Source organism: Primulina huaijiensis, unplaced genomic scaffold (genome assembly GCF_012295235.1).
Source record: "Primulina huaijiensis isolate GDHJ02 unplaced genomic scaffold, ASM1229523v2 scaffold42399, whole genome shotgun sequence".
NCBI lineage: Eukaryota > Viridiplantae > Streptophyta > Magnoliopsida > Lamiales > Gesneriaceae > Primulina > Primulina huaijiensis.
Genome location: NW_027360170.1, coordinates 1 through 22083, shown reverse-complemented (window position 1 = coordinate 22083; position 22083 = coordinate 1). Strand labels below are relative to the sequence as shown.

Below are 22083 nucleotides of genomic sequence, written 5' to 3'. Positions count from 1 at the left end.
TTTTTACTTTTTTACCGTAAATTTTTACTTTTTCACAACATATTTTATATTGTTAATTCTACACATTAAAGTAGAGTCCAATTTACGAATAAATAGTTATGTATAGATAAATTTAGCCATTCCCCCATTGGCAATTGCCATCACTAAGCTTTCACGTCGTAATATCAAACAATGTCAGCGCCACTCAGTAACTATAGAAATTGTCCTGCCCATAATGGAGAAGGCGACGTAATTCAAATTGTACTGTAAAATTCAATATCCCAACTCCTAATTTTGTCATTTCTAACCTTATTCCATATGCTGCAGCTCGAATATCGTGTTTCAGATAAATTTAAAAATACTAATCTGATTACACGAGACAATGTATTAAAATACAAATTGGATAAACGATTTGACTTGACTCGATATCTATACTATGTTGTTCTTATGGAAAGCTAATATAATGTTTCGTATACCTATATATGTGAATAACACTCATCCATTTATGTGTGTATACATATAAAATTTTATGAGATCATCTCACAGTACCGTCTTATAGAACAACTTTGTGAGACGGATCGTCAATCGATCCATGAAAGTTAAAAATAATATTTTCATTGTAAGTATGAATCAGGTCGACNATATTCATTATTAAACTGGTAATTATGTAAGCAAGAATGAGTTGGTAGCTAGGACAAAAAGTAATTTGGATACATATATTAAATGTCTCCTAAATGCGGTAAACTAAAATATGATGACCAGAAATTGCAGCCGTGTAATAAATTTTGAAGTGAAAAAGTTTACTTGCCAAAACGAGTATAAATCAAGACCCCCCCAATAGCCCACACCAAATCAAGACAACATACAAGAGAACTCAGCCGTTTTCAGACGGCCACTAAATACCTACAAAACCACCCTTTCCTCCGCCGGCCATCCCACCTCACTAACGCTATAACATTGGAGGACTTAGTCTTCTTTTTTGGTTAACAAATCTCATCAAACCCCGTGTATTCTTTTTCTTTTTTTCTTACATTTTAAAAACGTGTACGTGGATTTTTGGAGGTTCTTCTCCCTGCACTGCAAAAATCTTCATGGCGAAAACGTCAAAGCAGAACCTTAAAAACGGCGCTGTCAATTCGAACGACAAGAATATTAAGGAGAGCAAAGGTGCTTCTCCAAAGGCCAAACGGACACGTAAAAGTGTTCCCAGAGATTCTCCTCAGCAACGTAGCTCTGTTTATCGAGGGGTTACCAGGTAATTAATTCTCTACGTGTTTTATCTTTTTTCCTGCATGTAATTGGAGTCATCCATTTATTACTGATCATCGTGAGTTTTTAATTTGATGAATGATGGTGAAATAATATTTCAGACACCGGTGGACGGGTCGATATGAAGCTCATTTGTGGGATAAGAATTGCTGGAATGAATCCCAGAACAAGAAAGGAAGGCAAGGTAGGTCATTTGTCAAGATTTCATTTCCTTTTAAAAAAAAAAAACAAAACTATTCATGATTAATTTTAGAAAGATTAACAGAGTTTATTTAATCAAAATATGGCATCACTAATGCGATTTCACCATTTTTGCTCTTTGTTGAATTGCATTGTTTTCAATGGTGGTTGATGGGATCCTACAAAAATGCAGTATATCTTGGTAAGTATATTGGCCATAACTATCACTTAATTACTTAATTAAATATCCAAAACATAAATCCAAAAAATCCCTCTTTAAAAATTTAAACAAATGGGCATTTAAAAAACACTTCTTTTCAGTGTTGAAAAAGCTCGTTGATTTGATCATGAATTGGCCTTTTTCACCGAATCCTATCCCATATTATGATTTTAATATTGCGTTCTTAGGGGCCTACGATGACGAAGAAGCAGCTGCACATGCATATGACTTGGCTGCATTGAAGTATTGGGGACAAGATACCATCCTAAATTTTCCAGTAATTCGAACTCCAAACAAATTAAATTGGATTATCGACTTCATGAAAATGGCGATTACTTACAATTTAACGATCGACTTATTTGATCAAAAGCTTGACTTTTTTTTTAATGTTCGTAGATTTCCACTTATCAACAAGAGTTTAAGGAAATGGAAGGTCAATCAAAGGAAGAGTATATCGGTTCATTAAGAAGGTAAAAATTAAAATAAAATCACAACCATGTATTCAGTGATTAGCAAAAAAAAAAAAAAGAAGAAGAAGAAGCCGATTTAGTGAAAATTTATTAAATTTTATGTCCTCTTAATTTTTTATTGTATATTTTATGGATATTATAATAAAAATTAAGTACTTCGTTTTGGTCAAGATTCTTGTTACCTTTTAGGTTATCAACTGATTAATTTTCATGAACTTCAATGGCAGGAAAAGCAGTGGGTTTTCTAGAGGCGTGTCAAAGTATAGAGGAGTGGCAAGGTAGTTTCCAAATTCTATTGAAATTCATTTCATCTCATTAAAAAAGTAATAATTTTTTTTGTTAAACAAATATATATATTTGTTTTTACTCTCACAAAAATATTTTCTACTTGTCTAAATATTTTCTACTTGTCTCCTTTTATCTTTTCTGTATGTCCAATTTCGTGACAAAACCATATGAAAAAGACTCACATAGTGCCTAATAATTAATGGCTTTGAAAAAATTCACAATCTCCCACCTAAAATAATTTGATGAACTTCATAAATACTATAGGGTCCTATGCCAAAATTTGAACTTAATTAACACTTATTGCAAAACGGACCTTTTATTTTATCACATTTAACATTTCATGCACACTTCAAACTTTGCCAATTTTTGTTCACTCTATGAATATCTCTCTAAAAATTTGAAAGATACATGTGTTACGATGTCGAGTTGAGGTGAATCTCATGTGTCGTCGGAGAAAATATTAAAATCGTACGCACATTTTGTGTATGTAAAAAGACAAAAACTTGTGTGAGACGGTCTCACGGGTCGTATTTTGTGCGACGGATATCTTATTTGGGTCATCCATAAAAAAGTATTACTTTTTATGTTAAGATTATTATTTTTTATTGTGAATATCGGTAGGGTTGACCTGTATTACAGATAAAGATTCGTGAGACCGTCTCGCAAAAGACCTACTCATGTAAAAATGTAATCTTCCTTCCATTTCGTACCCAGTTTCTTGGCCATTCCTCCCCAATGACAATGACTAAATTAGCTCTAGATATGGGGAAACTAATAGGCATGATGAATTCGAGCGATTGCTACTATCTATCTATTTCCTGGTTTCAAGATTTTTGGGCATTAATTATTATTTTATTTCCTTTTTTTGCCTTTTTTTGCTTAGACATCATCACAATGGAAGATGGGAAGCTCGCATAGGAAGAGTTTTTGGCAACAAATATCTTTACCTTGGGACATATGGTACGCGTAATACATATACATGCTTATATATGAATATATTTTTGTAATTTAATTAATTCTTTGTTTTAATTGTTAATTTACTCATTTGTTGTTTAATTAATGCTCGAACTATTTCCACTTCCCATTAAATATAGTAATAATAATTAAATAAAATTATGGATGATAAAGTTGAAAAGGACAACAAAGATGTAACCTAATAGAAAAACACTACTTAAGAATACTTCCTTAATAATAAACCAAAATCTTTGTTGTTTTACCTATATTAACAACCAAACATAAACATCCTAATCACTAACATTAAAAATACTCTTAAATTGCATTTAAACAAACTCCAATATGTATGCAACATGTCGTGGAATGAGTTGACGAGTCTTTCGAATAATTTTGGTACTCTTAATAATGACATGCAATGACAATTGGGTGCACTCATGTTGGTTATTATTCTCACTTAATTACTTTATAAACTCAAACCAATGCATATTTTAGATTTTTTTTTGTGAGAAACAACGTTATCTTTTTCAAGTAATACATGAGTTGCTGTATGTTTTAAAACATATGATATATTAACATGGAATTAATAATATATAAGATATTATTGGGAAAATGAAAGGCATATATGGTCAAAGAATATAGTGGCAAATAGTTAGTAAATCGAAAGCAAACAAATATGGTTGGCTAATCATATTGTTTAGATCACCAACTCTCACCAGCTGGCAAGATCTGCTATTGAACATGTAATTAAACTTTCAATACTTTCTCACCAAATTTTGCATGATTGTTGAATTCATTATATATAGTTATGGATTTAAAGCAACCGAGTTTACCAAATCAACCTTGAATAATTTTTCTTATATTTCGATTTTGTGCAGCTACCCAAGAAGAAGCAGCGACTGCATATGACATGGCAGCCATAGAATATCGTGGGCTCAATGCGATCACTAATTTCGACCTAAGTCGTTATATCAATTCGTTGCAACCTCTCGCAAGAGCAAACCCTAATGACAAAGTTGACATTAACAAGATCCAAAACCCTAATCAAGAATCTGGATCGGCCTACCTTAGTTACCATGATCAAAGCTCGAGCTCAGCTGAGACCACAACCGAAACGCCACCATATCTTGGTGGCTCCACCACTGCCATGTCGGCCCTTGGAATATTGCAACAATCCTCCAAGTTCAAGGAGATGTTGGAACAAACAGCAACCTGTGACAGCCCTTTGAGCCTTTCTGAACGCGTTGCTCCTCCCAGAAGTTACTTTCCTGAAGATATACAAACCTCGTTTGATTTCCAAGATTCGAGCAGGTTCTCTGAGGAGCATGACATTATTTTCGGGGACTATGATTCATTTGCATTGCCAATGTACGAGCTTGATGATTAGCAATAAAAGTGATATTATTTCATAACTTAGTGACTGAGATGAACTGATTCTTTTTTTAAGCCAACAGGCAGATTGACACTTGATAACTTGGAGCATGCAAAACAACTAGGTTTTTAATACTAATGCATGCTTCTCCTCTGTCTTCGATCTAATAGCAATGATAGATTTTCCCCTCTATTTTATAATTAATGATGTGTAGATATAATGTTTATTCATCCATCACATTTCTTTAATATATGGTTTCTCACAGAGGAATTTAATCTAAAATCTATTTTGGGCAATCTTTGTTTTACTGTGATTAGTTTTCCCTTCTTACATGTCCGTTCTTAAGGTAACGGTTGTTCCCGTATTCAAGAATTTGCTCTACCCGAGATTTAAAATATACCGTAGTTACATAGAAATTAAAATACATTACTAATTCGAACAAACAATACATATGGCCAACAATATTATTTAACATATAATCACAAAAACCTCAAATTTCCCTTTCTCCATAGATAAGAAACCATCCATTTTGTAATAAAAAAAAATAATTCGTCCATTTTTTTATTATTGAATAAATTCTTTATTTTTTTTATTACATGTAAATTTTTAAACCTAATTTCACCTAAAGCCAAAGAGTCAAATCACGATACAATTTGGCTTTTATTATTCCATATTTCCTGGAGCATTTATTACGTCACTGAAAGTCAATGGACAGTTGACGGTCTTTAATTTTTGAGCCGACCGATTAAATTCGAATTAATATATTGTGGGGTATTTTCGTTTTAACGAGATTCGAGGTCAGACTTAAGAGGTGGTAAGAAAAAAACTATTTGAATGTAGATAATTTTAACCAAGACGAGAAGTTGTCGAATACACATTACAAACTAAATTTCCACAAAAATACACAGCAATGCCCAAATAAATGATCAAATTTTCATTGCTCTTTAGCTTCAAAACAAGGCCATGCTATGTTGTGTGCTTTCTAGATGTAAGCAAGTTACATTAAAATCCATAGGATATGATTCTTACATTGGAATTTTGATCGATTAATAAATGCTAGAATCATACTGTGCAGCAGAGTTTTGTATCAATGGAAGCCAAACATATGCAGAAGGCTTGGTATCCAGTCAATGGATATCTGCAAAAATAGATTATTTCTGATTCTCAGTAGTTTCAAAGAAAATAGCACCAAGGATAGGATACATGACATTTATAGTTGATGTCACCTACCTATAATCCATTTCATATTTGGACTTTGCCACTCTTCCAAGTTGAAGGATCGTTTGCTTTCCATTCCTCTAATGTCAACCAAAATACGATTTTGATCAGTCTCTTCGAATAATTTGGTTGCTTAAAACAAAACTTGTACTGAATGATGATTACCTCCAAAGTTAACTGGAAGTTTTTCACAGAACTTTGAATTTTAAAACCTGCCCTTCCTCCTCTGTCTCTTAAATCCAGCTCGTATTGCTTCGAGATCTAAGCGAAGTAATCGAGTATCTTATGTTTTGTAAGAGAATGAAGTCATCAGATTAAATCAGTCTACACACCTTATTGTAACGAGGAACTCTTGAGAACAGCTGATGAACATTATCTTTATTCACCGCCCATTCGGTGGGTAATCCGTTAATATGTTGTACCTAATACATGAAAAGGTACTCGATATAATTATAGGCTCTCATTCTTTGGAAAAGTTCGGTATGTAGATAAAACTTGCATTTTCTCAAACCAACTTAGAAGTACAGGACCTAACATCTACAACTATTACCGAAAGCTGATGGCACCCAAATCTTGCCTGCTGCAGAACAAAAAACGCAAACTTTTCAACTATAACTCGACCATTTCCGGGATGGTTATGGTATATAAAGGTAGAGTAGTCAGAGGAACCTGACAGGGGTGCTGGGGAGGACCCCTTATATATCGCCTCAAAATAATATTCTCATGTACCGCATATACAAAAACTTTATTTCTATCCTCCTAAAATTTTTTGAGTTTATATATCACCTTCATACTCAAAACTCGGGGCCCAGACAGCGAGAACGGATCACGCATCAAGTTTACCTGATTAGTGTTCTTCAGCTGCATAGAGTAGTGCTTTGGAACCCATGCCTTCATGCTTCGGTAGCTTCCAGTCCAGGTAGATATAGTAGGGACAAATCTGCAAAATCTGTAGTCAAGCTTTCATAACTTCATCATGAACCTGTTAAATGGTTTCTAAGGATTCAACTTACTTCACAGCAGCCAATAACTTGGGGTTTCTACTCAACACATTCTGGCTTTGCCCCTGTGACATATGGCAAATACAGTTCAAGAAAATAAAATGCTTCTACTCATGCAAATGAAGCTAACTCACGAGTTTTTTTTTTGCAATAAATACGGATACTGCTTAGTTTACATTCGAAATTCTCAAACTCAAGACAAGTTTATCATATGGCTCATTGTGGGCTCGTAACTTTAATATGGAAATCAATTTAACTTTATAATTGTAAGGACTTGCTCAGCCCATTGTATTAGTCTTCGGGATATGGAGGCCTGATCGAAGCCATAAAAATAGGCCTTTACAGATCAATTTCTGTTTCCAGTTACAAAATAAACAAAAGTTTATAGCGACCATATAACTAAATTTAGGAAACTTGATGCTTACCTGATCCCATATATGGTACTTTGATCCCATTATGTTGGCAGTAACGATGCCAATTAAGTTGTCATCTAAGCCAATCTTTTGGGCCTTGGGATTTTGAGATATTGTGAACTCTGATCTTCCTTTGCATCTTCTGTGATGAGCCACCGCAAGTTTGCGATTTTGTCTTCCCTGACCCTCCTATCACGTGACAAAGCAATTAGAAATATTTTGAATGAAGCCCAAAATCTTCACATGATATTTGGTCAAGTGCCAAACGTAAAAACTAGAAATTGGTCTTACGTTTGTATAAAGTGTGTACAATGTGCCTCCATCAAATCCATCGGGCGACCTTTCTTTCACTATAATACATGTGCACCTCCCTACATCCACCGGCAAAGGCCTACACAACAAGGACCTGCAAAGCACAATCACCACGCCATCTCCATTGATTAAATCCAGAGCCAGTATAAGCTGAACATTCTTGATCTTTTTTTTTCCGATTCCAGATGGCCAATTGATGTTTCTTTTGTGCCTCTTAAAAATAAAACTTGTTTCCCTTACCACCATTATTTCAAGCTAAAATCTTGGATAAAATTCATCAAGTATTACTAACCTATTCGGCAAAGTCGTCCATGAAGGAACTGGTGCAGCTTCCGAATCAGAATGTTCCCAAACATTGACCGAATCCGTGTTCTCTGAACCAAAATTATCCCAAATCTTCAATCCAATGCTTGATTCGGGCTCGTGCTTCTTTATGCACAGCTGCAAAGAAGATGGCTTCGACAAATTCTCCTTCCCATTTGAAGAATCTCTAAAAAAACTGTCTTTTTTCCCATTTTCAATAACCGTGTTTCCTTGCCAATTAATTTTTTCAGGTTTTTCGGGTCTAATATTTGGTGCCGCATTCTCTTTATCATCATTAACAAAAGCTGAATTACGGCGCATACGCACGGACAGTGAGGCGCCGTTCCACTCGCCTTCGCTGGAGCTACGGCTTTGTTTCCTTTCGATAAGTGGGTTCCGATACAGGGAAGAGCTGCAAGAAGATTGGCGAGAAACTGTGGTTTCTTTGCAACAAGCCATGGTTCAAAATTTTGGATTTCGAAGGAAGAAGTTGAGGGGTTTTGGAGAGTTGAGTGGAGATTCTGAACCTCGGGGAAGATTTGGTTTGTGTGCTAGTGGGGTGGCATGAATTTATTATGTAGTAGTATTCTTTTTTGGTGTTACAGATGAAACCAACGGCTATTTGAATTTGAAATTTTGAACAAGGAAGTTTTTTTTGTTGTGCATTAAATCTGTACTTGGAACTATGTGACAATCGGGTAATTTATTACGGCTGACGGCTTGACAAAAGGTGTGGCCCCATTTTTTACGATAATAATAAGTTATTTATGAATTATTTGGACTTCGGTTCCATAAAAAAACTTATTCGTGAAATTTATCGAGTTAGAGCTCGATTTTGATCTCGATTTCGAACTCGATAATTTTATTGATCCGAAGTCGAGCTTAAAGATATTTGACCTGTCGCGAGCTCGAACTCGGCTCGTCTATATCGAGCTTGACTAGTTTGTTGGGTCTTAAGTGTAAGATAATAACTTGTATCGTTTTACATCGAAACTTGAGTGTAATGGAAGAGATTGAAAGACTATAAAAAGATATGCTTACCTCCTAAAATTTTTACATCATGGTTGACATTTTGGTTAAGAATGTTGGACGAGCTTGTTTAACAATTTCGAAAATGATCTTGTTTAATGAACTAGAAAACAAGTCTGCTTAACGAGTCGAACTTGAGTAAGACTCATCACACATGATAAACGAGTTATTAACGAGCCGAGTTCGAGCTATTCACAAACTTAATAACTTTAAAACGAGCCGAAATCAAGCCTTATTATAAAATATTGAATCGAGCTCGAGCATGTATATATATTAATCAAGTCAAATTTGAACTTGATACTGTTCGACTCGACTCGACTCGTTTACCTCTCTAATTTTTTCATTTTGTGTCATACCTTATCTCTTAATAATGTTACTCATGATTCTATATGTAGACGACCATGTCTAACATAAAGAATGAAGCACAATTTTGTTTCTCCCATGTTTAAATCAAGTTGTATAAAATAAATTATTAGGTTATTAAAATATCACATTAATTGAATAAAAACAAATCTGTTAGATACTAATAAATAAACTCTCTACTTTGGGAAGGAGGTGCATAAGAAGAAAAATGTATACGACCAACAGCATTTAATGTCTATTTTAAATATATTTCGTTGGATTGCAAGTCTTTGATTCTCAGTGCACGGGCCCAAATTTAAACCGGGGGAAGTCAGGATCCATAATCACCCTACTTTTAAAAAAAACAACACGATTTATATTTTTTTTAATCAAAATAATAATAGTGAAAATGTTTTAAACAACTTACTCTACTATCCATAAAATTGTCGATGCCAATTTAATTGACATATTAAAGTCGTTAAAAAGAGCTAAGCCAACTAGATTGTCACCTCCCATATTTGGTTGGGTTTATAATATTTCGAATGGCTCAAACGACAAGTTGGTAAGCGTTATATAACTACAATTGTCTAATGCCAGTTATACCGGCCAAGCCTATCAAATGACGGGTTGTTGATGGCCCGCTCCGCTATCTCATTTTGATTGTTTTAAATATTAGTATTTTAAAAAAATGTCGAGTAATTAAATTTATATATTAGATTGTAATGACAAAATTAACCTTATCATAATAAATTTTATAATTTCAAAGTTGTTGCTTGAGTTCATATTTCTTATATGTTCATGCGTCGACAGTGCTTGCATGATTTATTTATTTTTACCTAATTTTATATATTATATAATACGATAATTGAGCTCTTGATTCTGTGAGTCAAGTCAAATATCAATTTTATAGTTAATCGAATGATACTAATAATTTTATTGAGATTTATAAAAATTATTTATATAATTATTTCGAGTTCGTTTATATAATTATCATATTATATAATATATAAAAATAAATAAAAATATTTATTTGATTTTAATTTCTATCTACTAGCAGAGATTTATAAAAATCATTTATAGGGTTTATGATTTTTATATATTAAGCGCAATTAAATCATTTGTGCTGTTTTTTAATCATTAAATTAAAATTATCACATCTCATAAAAGAGATATTTTATCTTTGTATAAAATTATTTATCATATGTCCATGATATTATCATGGACTTTCTAAAAAGGTACCAAACGTGGGATAAAGAGGATTATTTATCAATCCCTTTCTTATCCAATGTACCAAACTATATCTTAAAGATCATGAACTTTCTAAAAAGGTATCAAACGTGAGATAAAGAGGATTATTTATCAACCTCTCTCTTAACCAATGTACCAAATTATACCTTAAATTTTTGTATATTCTATCGATAACTGAAACATATGATTTAAAAAGAGGAACCGGGGTCTGAAACGTCGGCCCTTCGGCTTTTTTTTGTTAATTTTTTAAAATTATTTACTTTTTTTAAAAAAACCCGTGGGTGCATCGGATATGGTTGTGGAAAACGAGTGGCTCTCTTCCTAAATCAGAATCATCAAAATTGTTCACTGATGGCTCCTCCTCACTCTCAAAACCCCACCTATGGCCGCCGTGCTCTCTCCCTGTAGCTCCTCCCTCCGCCCCTCCCGCTTAAATACCACCTCCAAATTTGCGGCAACTGCATCCTTTTCGATTTCTGCCACCATGGCGGCCGAGAAAGTGGTGGTTCCTGCCATTATAGTAGGTGGAGGACGCGTGGGCAGAGCTCTTCAAGATTTGGGTAGTGAAGAAGATGTTTTGGTTAAGAGAGGGGAATCTGTTCCGGTTGATTTCAAGGGTCCGATTTTAGTGTGTACAAGAAATGATGATCTGGAAGCCGTTCTTGATTCTACTCCGAAATCGCGGTGGAGCGGTATGATTGTGTTCATGATTTCTGTTGCTTGGCGGATTTTCTTCGATGATTCATGGTGATGGTGATAATTTCTTGTATGTCGTTTGAGTTCGAATAATGGGGGGTAGAGGATTGATATGAACATATTTATCTGATTCTTTTAGAAAATATAATCATTTTTTCCTAGTTACTTAGATGGTCCACTCTATGTTTATATATCATTGCTGGTAATCTTTACGCAAAATGAATTATTTATCTTGGAAAAATAGAACATTTTATTGATTTATAATGAAATTTGGGATGATTTTTTAGTTTCAAATACATTACATTTATTTATCTTTGCCAAATTTGTCACAAATTTTGGTTTCAGTCCATTTATTTATTCGCCAAATTAGGTGTTTTAAACCTTAAAAGATGCTGAATCTTAAACTATAGCAGATTTGGTGTTTTTCCAGAATGGAATGCTGGAGCCATGGTTTGAAAGTAAGGGACTGGGTAATGCCGATCAAGTTTTGGCCTATTTTGCTGTGTCTAAGCTGGGCGAACCTCCCGTTGATGGGATAACTGACACCAATCCTGAAGGGTTAACGGCTGTTTATGGGAAGTGGGCATCGGCGGTTGCTGGAAGACTGAGGGCTAGAGGCCTGACTTGCAAGGTAAAGTCTGATGTTTTGCTCTATTTCTCCCGCGAATTCAACTCAGTGACTATATAGCGAGTTGGATTGTTGCTATCTTTAAGAAAACAGTTTGCCACTGACTAATGACTGTAAGATAGTCTTTTGGAATGAGCCACAATTGTAGTTGTGAGGAAGGATTCAGTTCAAAAATTTCATTCTAAGGTAACTCAAGTCCTTTGTTTTGGCCTTTATGCCGCGTCAGAAACCACACATACCCGTGGAAGCAATTACCGCACATATTAACTCAAGAAGCCCTTGTGTGTTGTTGTTCCATCAAAGCATGATTGAAACGATGCGATACTAATTTTTTTTAATCACAAGTTGTCTCCACTCCATTAAGTAAAAAATTGTAGCTCGTTAGTGCCATTCAAATATCGTAAGGCACGCAACAGATTTAGCTAAATCTTTTGGTTATTTCACCACCTAGATGCTCACACCTTATAGTGGAAATTGTTGCTCTCGCTGATCAAACATGACTTTTTCCGTGTATTTTTTTGTTGCTATCTTTTATCTTTTAAATACTTTAATTTTCTTTACAGATTATTTTCTGTTGAAAAAATAGGTCCTTGAGAAAGATGCATTTCAGAAGCAAATGCTTGAGAAGCTTATTTGGATATGTGCTTTCATGCTTGTTGGAGCCCGTCACCCTGGTGCAACAGTTGGTGCTGTGGAGAAGGAATATCGTTCTGAGGTAGATGTACCAATTTCACCTTACCTAAGAATAATTCGAACTTTGGAACTTTGATGGTAATTCCGTTCAGTCTATTCGAGAAATCATCTCATGTATGTAATGAGGATAATTTGATACTAACATTGTATCGAATGATCGTCTCATTTAAAAGCTTACATTATTGAACTCTGAAAGCATATTGGATTGAATACAAACAACTAGGCTAATTTAAAATTTTCGACATTAGGTGTCTGCTCTTATAGCTGAATTGGCAGCCGCTGCTGCTGCAGAGAAAGGTATAGTCTTTGAAGAAGCGATGGAAGACAGATTATGTGCTTACTCACGCTCGGTTTCTCACTTCCCCACTGCAGTCAAAGAGGTAAAGAACATGGATTTCTCTTTTCATGAAACTAATTCCTCGAATTGTCACGCCTCTTAACTATTCATAAATGTCGCGTTTGTCAGTTCAAATGGCGGAATGGTTGGTTTTATTCACTCTCGGAGAAAGCAACAGCAGAAGGAAAACAGGATCCGTGCCCATTGCATACCACATGGCTCCAAGAACTAAAGATTGTGTAGAATTTGGGTCCCAAATCATATATATTCAGATGTTTCAGATTCAAATTCCCTTCTTGCTATGTCTACTAAGTGAAAATGACCGCCGATTGAGATTACAGGATTTTAAACCATCGATTATTTCAGTTGGTCAGAATCATCTTCCAAGTTGATTCGTTTTCACTGCTCCTTCCTAATTTTTTGGACCATTAAATTAAATTTATAACTTACGTAGAGATATATATCACTGTCAATAGGCAAACACTCGAAAAATTAAAAAAGAGAGGTGGGATTGTAAAATCTCAGATCGAAACATAGTCACGAGAAATATATTCAAGCCATTTACAAGGCAACAAATGGCTTGGCTTGATCTCAGTTAGAGCAGTGGAACCATCGTCTGAATTGCATTCAACCACACTGAAACATTGATGTAGCCAAAAAAAGGGTCTACCTGTTACCTGTTATAGGACGATTTAGGCTAATGCTGGACAACTGTTTCTAGGCGCACAGCTTTTGTTCCCACGAGACCCAAAAGAAATTTTCCGTAGTCTGAACAATCTTTATATTTCCATTATTTATATGTTATAATAAATGACACCTTGATGATTATGGAGTTTGAATTCGAGATTAGATACTCATACTTTCACTATCTTGGTGTGTGGACCGGAAAAGTGGCTCCAAGTTCTTTAATAGAGTAATTATCACAATATTAATTTAGTGGCGGAAACCAGAATAATTGACACCTATATAAGTAATCATGAAAAAGATCTTCCAATTATGTCATATTCCATCTATTTAAATAGGTGATATATATATATATATATACTAGAAATAATGTACGTGCGTTGCACGTAGAAAACATATGTTGAAATAATTAAATTTTGAAATAAAATTAGTTAACTCAACAAAAGATAATGATAATAGTATTGTAAATTTTGACAATTCTTGTTAATTAGCATATGTAACTAATTTGAAAAAAAACAAAATTTTTTAATTTTAAAAAAAGATTTGGACTACTAAAATTTTTCTCATATCTTTTTTATCATATTGTTTTTTTTGTTATTTGTCATATTCTCTCAATAATACATATATTTTATTATAATATTCAATTATTACAATTTTTTTGATAATCAAAGATATATAATNCTAAAAAGGTACCAAACGTGGGATAAAGAGGATTATTTATCAATCCCTTTCTTATCCAATGTACCAAACTATATCTTAAAGATCATGAACTTTCTAAAAAGGTATCAAACGTGAGATAAAGAGGATTATTTATCAACCTCTCTCTTAACCAATGTACCAAATTATACCTTAAATTTTTGTATATTCTATCGATAACTGAAACATATGATTTAAAAAGAGGAACCGGGGTCTGAAACGTCGGCCCTTCGGCTTTTTTTTGTTAATTTTTTAAAATTATTTACTTTTTTTAAAAAAACCCGTGGGTGCATCGGATATGGTTGTGGAAAACGAGTGGCTCTCTTCCTAAATCAGAATCATCAAAATTGTTCACTGATGGCTCCTCCTCACTCTCAAAACCCCACCTATGGCCGCCGTGCTCTCTCCCTGTAGCTCCTCCCTCCGCCCCTCCCGCTTAAATACCACCTCCAAATTTGCGGCAACTGCATCCTTTTCGATTTCTGCCACCATGGCGGCCGAGAAAGTGGTGGTTCCTGCCATTATAGTAGGTGGAGGACGCGTGGGCAGAGCTCTTCAAGATTTGGGTAGTGAAGAAGATGTTTTGGTTAAGAGAGGGGAATCTGTTCCGGTTGATTTCAAGGGTCCGATTTTAGTGTGTACAAGAAATGATGATCTGGAAGCCGTTCTTGATTCTACTCCGAAATCGCGGTGGAGCGGTATGATTGTGTTCATGATTTCTGTTGCTTGGCGGATTTTCTTCGATGATTCATGGTGATGGTGATAATTTCTTGTATGTCGTTTGAGTTCGAATAATGGGGGGTAGAGGATTGATATGAACATATTTATCTGATTCTTTTAGAAAATATAATCATTTTTTCCTAGTTACTTAGATGGTCCACTCTATGTTTATATATCATTGCTGGTAATCTTTACGCAAAATGAATTATTTATCTTGGAAAAATAGAACATTTTATTGATTTATAATGAAATTTGGGATGATTTTTTAGTTTCAAATACATTACATTTATTTATCTTTGCCAAATTTGTCACAAATTTTGGTTTCAGTCCATTTATTTATTCGCCAAATTAGGTGTTTTAAACCTTAAAAGATGCTGAATCTTAAACTATAGCAGATTTGGTGTTTTTCCAGAATGGAATGCTGGAGCCATGGTTTGAAAGTAAGGGACTGGGTAATGCCGATCAAGTTTTGGCCTATTTTGCTGTGTCTAAGCTGGGCGAACCTCCCGTTGATGGGATAACTGACACCAATCCTGAAGGGTTAACGGCTGTTTATGGGAAGTGGGCATCGGCGGTTGCTGGAAGACTGAGGGCTAGAGGCCTGACTTGCAAGGTAAAGTCTGATGTTTTGCTCTATTTCTCCCGCGAATTCAACTCAGTGACTATATAGCGAGTTGGATTGTTGCTATCTTTAAGAAAACAGTTTGCCACTGACTAATGACTGTAAGATAGTCTTTTGGAATGAGCCACAATTGTAGTTGTGAGGAAGGATTCAGTTCAAAAATTTCATTCTAAGGTAACTCAAGTCCTTTGTTTTGGCCTTTATGCCGCGTCAGAAACCACACATACCCGTGGAAGCAATTACCGCACATATTAACTCAAGAAGCCCTTGTGTGTTGTTGTTCCATCAAAGCATGATTGAAACGATGCGATACTAATTTTTTTTAATCACAAGTTGTCTCCACTCCATTAAGTAAAAAATTGTAGCTCGTTAGTGCCATTCAAATATCGTAAGGCACGCAACAGATTTAGCTAAATCTTTTGGTTATTTCACCACCTAGATGCTCACACCTTATAGTGGAAATTGTTGCTCTCGCTGATCAAACATGACTTTTTCCGTGTATTTTTTTGTTGCTATCTTTTATCTTTTAAATACTTTAATTTTCTTTACAGATTATTTTCTGTTGAAAAAATAGGTCCTTGAGAAAGATGCATTTCAGAAGCAAATGCTTGAGAAGCTTATTTGGATATGTGCTTTCATGCTTGTTGGAGCCCGTCACCCTGGTGCAACAGTTGGTGCTGTGGAGAAGGAATATCGTTCTGAGGTAGATGTACCAATTTCACCTTACCTAAGAATAATTCGAACTTTGGAACTTTGATGGTAATTCCGTTCAGTCTATTCGAGAAATCATCTCATGTATGTAATGAGGATAATTTGATACTAACATTGTATCGAATGATCGTCTCATTTAAAAGCTTACATTATTGAACTCTGAAAGCATATTGGATTGAATACAAACAACTAGGCTAATTTAAAATTTTCGACATTAGGTGTCTGCTCTTATAGCTGAATTGGCAGCCGCTGCTGCTGCAGAGAAAGGTATAGTCTTTGAAGAAGCGATGGAAGACAGATTATGTGCTTACTCACGCTCGGTTTCTCACTTCCCCACTGCAGTCAAAGAGGTAAAGAACATGGATTTCTCTTTTCATGAAACTAATTCCTCGAATTGTCACGCCTCTTAACTATTCATAAATGTCGCGTTTGTCAGTTCAAATGGCGGAATGGTTGGTTTTATTCACTCTCGGAGAAAGCAACAGCAGAAGGAAAACAGGATCCGTGCCCATTGCATACCACATGGCTCCAAGAACTAAAGATTGTGTAGAATTTGGGTCCCAAATCATATATATTCAGATGTTTCAGATTCAAATTCCCTTCTTGCTATGTCTACTAAGTGAAAATGACCGCCGATTGAGATTACAGGATTTTAAACCATCGATTATTTCAGTTGGTCAGAATCATCTTCCAAGTTGATTCGTTTTCACTGCTCCTTCCTAATTTTTTGGACCATTAAATTAAATTTATAACTTACGTAGAGATATATATCACTGTCAATAGGCAAACACTCGAAAAATTAAAAAAGAGAGGTGGGATTGTAAAATCTCAGATCGAAACATAGTCACGAGAAATATATTCAAGCCATTTACAAGGCAACAAATGGCTTGGCTTGATCTCAGTTAGAGCAGTGGAACCATCGTCTGAATTGCATTCAACCACACTGAAACATTGATGTAGCCAAAAAAAGGGTCTACCTGTTACCTGTTATAGGACGATTTAGGCTAATGCTGGACAACTGTTTCTAGGCGCACAGCTTTTGTTCCCACGAGACCCAAAAGAAATTTTCCGTAGTCTGAACAATCTTTATATTTCCATTATTTATATGTTATAATAAATGACACCTTGATGATTATGGAGTTTGAATTCGAGATTAGATACTCATACTTTCACTATCTTGGTGTGTGGACCGGAAAAGTGGCTCCAAGTTCTTTAATAGAGTAATTATCACAATATTAATTTAGTGGCGGAAACCAGAATAATTGACACCTATATAAGTAATCATGAAAAAGATCTTCCAATTATGTCATATTCCATCTATTTAAATAGGTGATATATATATATATATATATACTAGAAATAATGTACGTGCGTTGCACGTAGAAAACATATGTTGAAATAATTNTTACTTTCCTAGTCATCTTTAATTTATTAGACACTTATACTTGATAACATATAAACTACACATTATTATTAGGGGTGAGCAAAATTTCGGTTAAACCGAATTAACCGACCGAACCGAGTCAATTCGAAAAATTCGGTTTTCAAATTAAAAAAATTTGGTAATATCGGTTAATTCTGTTCGGTTACGGTTTTTAAAATTTTGAAATCGGCTAATCGAATTAACCGATAAAATAAATACTATTATTTAATAAATTTTTATTATTTATCAATTTTAATATATTTTTTAATTTTTAATTTTTAATTTTAAAATCAGCCATAATTCTAAAGAAAATTTGTGATGTATGTGATTTTATTTTTTATGTATTTGTTTAAACTGTAGTGTTAAAAAAATTACATATATAATTAAAGTTAAATCACAAATTTTTTTAAAAAATAATCGGTTAATCCGGTCGGTAACCGAATTAATCGATTTTAATTTGGTTCGATTTTCATCGATTATGAAAATTAATTCGGTCGGTTCGGTTATTGCTAAATATTTCGGTTCGATCTGATTATGACTAATTCGGTTCGGTCGGTAACAAAACCGACCGAATGCTCACCCCTAATTATTATAACAATCTATCATCACATAAAAAATACTGATGTATTGATTTTAAAAAATATTGATTAAATGTTGTCATTTATTTGCAATTTATAATAATAATATTTTTGACAATAAATCATATTTTTACTGATTCTTATGACACTTATTTTAATATTTCATATCAACGCATAAGTATAATTAGCACAATCAAATTACTAATGTCATATTGATATTACCTCCAGAAAAATAATATATTTAAATTTTTTAATTGTTTAAATATTTAACGAGAACATTTGTGTACCCTTATCTTGAGAAAAATTCATTGCATTTATAAAATTTGAACGGTAAATATAACTTTATAGTATACATTTAATTTGAAAACTGAATTCATGGTATGACAAACACTTCTTCTATTTCTATTTTTTTGTGTAACCCAAAAGATTTAATATTTTTTCTCTTTTATCTTCTCCAACTCACTGTAAAAAGTTATAAAAAAATATTTATATCTAGAAAAATATTTTTATTTTTTGTATCTCTTGTGTATATATTTTGTCATATGTGAACATATATTCTACTTCATTGTCTTAAATGTCATATATCTTTAATATATAATTTGTGTACATTGAAGATGAATAAGTTCATTTTATAGTTTTTTATTACCTGGACTTAGGTTGATATATTAATATGTGATATACATAGATATAAGAATTTTTAAATTAAATTTATTCACATTGATTTTTCCTAACAAAAGCCAACTCAAAATAATAAAATTTAGGATTCATAATTATTTTAAATATGATATAAAAATAATATGTGGAGACTTTTTTTTGACATTTTAGTTGCAAAATACAGTGATAAATGCATGTAGGTGCACTATTTCATTGTGGCAATTATAACTTTATTTAAATATCTTATTTCTCACTCAAAGAACAAAATTTGTTTATTTCTTATTTTGATTATCGACAAATCCAATATTTCATTTAAATGTTTTTGTTAATAACATTTACATGAGTTTTATTTTGTATTTATCCAATTTGAAAGGGATAAATTATAATTCAATATATAATAATATTTGAAAACTGTAGAATGCTTCTAAATTTAAAAATCGAGTAACATGTAAGGAATCAATTCAAAACTAAATGTTGATGCAACCTGTTTCTTCTAGCTTTACAATCGAATAATATAGGATCGAGCGTCTGTCGCTTTACCAAAAACTATAACTGATGGTTACTATGCAAGTCAAATCTTTAAATCATACAACAGCTCAAGCGCCTACCCATCGTGGACAATTATTGTACCAAATAATTTATCTCCTAATAATTTCATCAATTGCAATCAATGAAAATCAAAGTCGTGATTTTGGCTCTGATACCAATTGTAGGCTCAAGAGTTTACTGTTTTATCAAAACANAAGTGAGATACTTATATGTCAAAGTACATCATTTTCTGATTCCGAATAACGATCACATTATTATTACGTTACAATGATAAATAAATTATTATTTTTAGTTTATCATCATAGTCTTTATCTCAATAAACACATTTTCGAATGTAGGATGTTAAATTTAATATTGACATTAGATAATTATAGTATTAATTCTAACATTCTTTTTTTATTCTTCTCAATATATTACTTTTTGTATCTTCAAATATATTAATCTATTTATTATTGTATACAAAGTATAATAATTATTTGGTTAATTGATCACATTTAAGATTAAATGTTTAGAAAAAATTCTAATATATCTTTAGTGATGAAATTAAATTTGAAATCAAGAGAAAAATTAAGAAAATGTAGAACACTACAGTGCATAAACTTTCGCTTTGTACAATGACAAAACATAAGGTGAGACCAAGTAAGATACTTATATATATGAGTCTCATTCAACTTAGTCCCATTATAATAATTTTATTAACCCACTTTGTCCTTCGTTTTTATTTAACTAACTTTGCAGTGTGACTCATTTAAGCATTAACTTTTTATTTTTTTAGTACATAGTGGCCTACACTTTCACCGACTTCAATCTTTAAAAGTCGTTATTAGTAGTTTATAGGTAATAGATAATTATTTAGTTTTTATTTCCTGTCTTTTGATTAATTGTGTAATTTTTTATGTTCTACCTAATTCATTTTTAGAATTTTTATTGAATTTATATACTCATGATTAGAAGTGTTGCACGCAAACAATATAAAATTAATATGTTTTAAAATGTTAATATTGAAGTGTCGAATAAATGTATTAAATCATTATTTAAGAACTTTTAGAAAAACAATAGATATCATAATTCAGATTTAAAGATTAACATATAAATAAAAAAAATTACGATATGAATTTTTCTTAATTAATTAGAAAATTTTCAGCAAATGCGCCGAATTAATTAAAATGTTTTCAATATAGTATGTCGATAAATGTTTTTCCACATGAGTTAGTGATTGAGTCCTTATGAACATTTAAAAAAAATATGTCTTTAGTTATAGTAACGGTGTCTTATAATTTAAAATATTAAATGAAACAAATTATCAAGATAAAAAATTAATTAAGAAATTCAAGAATATGTGATTACTCAATTAGTTTAATTGACACGCTCTTTAGTTTGCTGATTTAATAGATATTAAATCCACAATCACTGAGTTTGACAATAATTTTTGTAGAATAAAATACAATTAAAATAAATTACTTGATTGTATATGCAATAAAATTTTGTATATTTCATATATGTATGATTTGTTTCATTTATAAGGTTAAAATTTTATATATTATGATATAAGATTTGTTATGCATCTTAACATCGATAAATTCATTAAAAATTTATTTGTTTATATTTTAATTCTTGTTACCACATAATTTTGGTTTCTCCCCATACTTTGTATATTTGTTTGCTTGAATCTACTGTTCCGCATTTTGCTAAGACTCGGAACATGTCAAACATGAAAGTAGATATTAATTTAAAGATATGATAATACTTATTTATTTCAATAAAATGTTTATTATTCACAATACTGATAAAAATAACTTAAAAATAATATGTTGACGAACATATTGTCAGGAATCCAAAAACACATTTCAAATGTCAACTTTGACACTTAATTTTCAGTGACTACCAAAATATCTGAACAACCCACAATTTATGGACAAGATACTAACATCTTAATTTTAAAATCAAGATGATATTCTCCCTTTTACAGAAGAATTCGTAATTGAAAATCGACAATATTAGATATATAGATATTTAATATAAACTCGTGTGAGCTCATTTAGGTCCACTTTTAAATGGGTTGACAAAATTTCAACCCAACTCATTTAAATTGTTTGGTGGTGTTGGCCAATCGACGAACCCAACTCAAATTGATGGGTCTAATCACAACGATCATTTACCTTGTTTTATTCAAATAATTTATAAATATAAACTGCCAAAAAATGTTGGTTGAATTTTTTTTTATTTAAACACATAAATTTTAGCCAGCGCTTATAAGTAAAGAGATTTAAAAATTAAATTTTTTTTTTTTTTTATAAAAATGGTATATTATAATAAATTTTTTAACCGTATTTTATTAAAGTAATTTTAAATATAAACCTTTGCAAAAAAATAATTTTTTAACTCATAAGTTATAACCAACGTCACAAAAAAATAAAATAAAATAACGAGGACATGCAAAAAAAAATTAAATAGGCATCAAAAAAAATTCACAATTCAACAATGAACTATTTCTAAA

At 32.5% G+C, this 22083-nt stretch overlaps 4 protein-coding genes across 7 annotated transcripts; 3 read left to right on the top strand and 1 right to left on the bottom strand.

The window, feature by feature from the left end:
* The first annotated feature begins 761 nt into the window (after positions 1 to 761).
* Positions 762 to 4957, top strand: LOC140969590 (AP2-like ethylene-responsive transcription factor At1g79700). The gene is made up of 8 exons (XM_073430983.1): positions 762 to 1234; positions 1350 to 1432; positions 1622 to 1630; positions 1837 to 1925; positions 2045 to 2118; positions 2346 to 2396; positions 3290 to 3366; positions 4236 to 4957. Exons 1-8 carry the CDS (start codon positions 1071 to 1073, stop codon positions 4742 to 4744), a joined length of 1056 nt encoding a protein of 351 aa, XP_073287084.1. The 5' UTR covers positions 762 to 1070; the 3' UTR covers positions 4745 to 4957.
* A 627-nt stretch (positions 4958 to 5584) lies between these two features.
* On the bottom strand, positions 5585 to 8540 carry LOC140969591 (tubby-like protein 8). Of its 2 annotated transcripts, none has more exons than XM_073430984.1 (9): positions 7966 to 8540; positions 7653 to 7767; positions 7374 to 7550; positions 6961 to 7013; positions 6791 to 6896; positions 6280 to 6369; positions 6113 to 6208; positions 5960 to 6027; positions 5585 to 5867 (listed from the first exon to the last, which is right to left on the bottom strand). In XM_073430984.1, the coding sequence occupies exons 1-9, from the start codon at positions 8433 to 8435 to the stop codon at positions 5792 to 5794; spliced, it is 1251 nt and encodes a 416-aa protein (XP_073287085.1). In that variant the 5' UTR covers positions 8436 to 8540; the 3' UTR covers positions 5585 to 5791. The 2 variants fall into 2 exon arrangements, with proteins under 2 accessions (XP_073287085.1, XP_073287086.1); XM_073430985.1 differs by having other exon boundaries at positions 6791 to 6887.
* Positions 8541 to 10914: 2374 nt separating this feature from the next.
* Positions 10915 to 13351, top strand: LOC140969592 (uncharacterized). Of its 2 annotated transcripts, none has more exons than XM_073430987.1 (5): positions 10915 to 11287; positions 11705 to 11922; positions 12506 to 12634; positions 12861 to 12992; positions 13079 to 13351. In XM_073430987.1, the coding sequence occupies exons 1-5, from the start codon at positions 10978 to 10980 to the stop codon at positions 13190 to 13192; spliced, it is 903 nt and encodes a 300-aa protein (XP_073287088.1). In that variant the 5' UTR covers positions 10915 to 10977; the 3' UTR covers positions 13193 to 13351. The 2 variants fall into 2 exon arrangements, with proteins under 2 accessions (XP_073287088.1, XP_073287089.1); XM_073430988.1 differs by having other exon boundaries at positions 11010 to 11287; positions 11722 to 11922.
* A 1303-nt stretch (positions 13352 to 14654) lies between these two features.
* Positions 14655 to 17091, top strand: LOC140969593 (uncharacterized). Of its 2 annotated transcripts, none has more exons than XM_073430989.1 (5): positions 14655 to 15027; positions 15445 to 15662; positions 16246 to 16374; positions 16601 to 16732; positions 16819 to 17091. In XM_073430989.1, the coding sequence occupies exons 1-5, from the start codon at positions 14718 to 14720 to the stop codon at positions 16930 to 16932; spliced, it is 903 nt and encodes a 300-aa protein (XP_073287090.1). In that variant the 5' UTR covers positions 14655 to 14717; the 3' UTR covers positions 16933 to 17091. The 2 variants fall into 2 exon arrangements, with proteins under 2 accessions (XP_073287090.1, XP_073287091.1); XM_073430990.1 differs by having other exon boundaries at positions 14750 to 15027; positions 15462 to 15662.
* Positions 17092 to 22083: the final 4992 nt, after the last annotated feature.

What these genes read in the sequence shown, in the direction of transcription:
- LOC140969590 (XM_073430983.1), top strand. Translation starts at nt 1,071, where the DNA reads ATGGCGAAAACGTCAAAGCAGAACCTTAAAAACGGCGCTGTCAATTCG. An exon ending in AAGTATAGAGGAGTGGCAAG is followed by an intron (nt 2,397 to 3,289) that starts GTAGTTTCCAAA and finishes TTTTTTGCTTAG; the next exon opens with ACATCATCACAATGGAAGAT. An exon ending in TCTTTACCTTGGGACATATG is followed by an intron (nt 3,367 to 4,235) that starts GTACGCGTAATA and finishes GATTTTGTGCAG; the next exon opens with CTACCCAAGAAGAAGCAGCG.
- LOC140969591 (XM_073430984.1), bottom strand. Translation starts at nt 8,435, where the DNA reads ATGGCTTGTTGCAAAGAAACCACAGTTTCTCGCCAATCTTCTTGCAGC. An exon ending in AGCTGAAGAACACTAATCAG is followed by an intron (nt 6,370 to 6,790) that starts GTAAACTTGATG and finishes TTCATGTATTAG; the next exon opens with GTACAACATATTAACGGATT. An exon ending in AAATATGAAATGGATTATAG is followed by an intron (nt 5,868 to 5,959) that starts GTAGGTGACATC and finishes CTATTTTTGCAG; the next exon opens with ATATCCATTGACTGGATACC.
- LOC140969592 (XM_073430987.1), top strand. Translation starts at nt 10,978, where the DNA reads ATGGCCGCCGTGCTCTCTCCCTGTAGCTCCTCCCTCCGCCCCTCCCGC. An exon ending in CTAGAGGCCTGACTTGCAAG is followed by an intron (nt 11,923 to 12,505) that starts GTAAAGTCTGAT and finishes TTGAAAAAATAG; the next exon opens with GTCCTTGAGAAAGATGCATT. An exon ending in AGAAGGAATATCGTTCTGAG is followed by an intron (nt 12,635 to 12,860) that starts GTAGATGTACCA and finishes TTTCGACATTAG; the next exon opens with GTGTCTGCTCTTATAGCTGA.
- LOC140969593 (XM_073430989.1), top strand. Translation starts at nt 14,718, where the DNA reads ATGGCCGCCGTGCTCTCTCCCTGTAGCTCCTCCCTCCGCCCCTCCCGC. An exon ending in TCCGAAATCGCGGTGGAGCG is followed by an intron (nt 15,028 to 15,444) that starts GTATGATTGTGT and finishes AAACTATAGCAG; the next exon opens with ATTTGGTGTTTTTCCAGAAT. An exon ending in CTAGAGGCCTGACTTGCAAG is followed by an intron (nt 15,663 to 16,245) that starts GTAAAGTCTGAT and finishes TTGAAAAAATAG; the next exon opens with GTCCTTGAGAAAGATGCATT.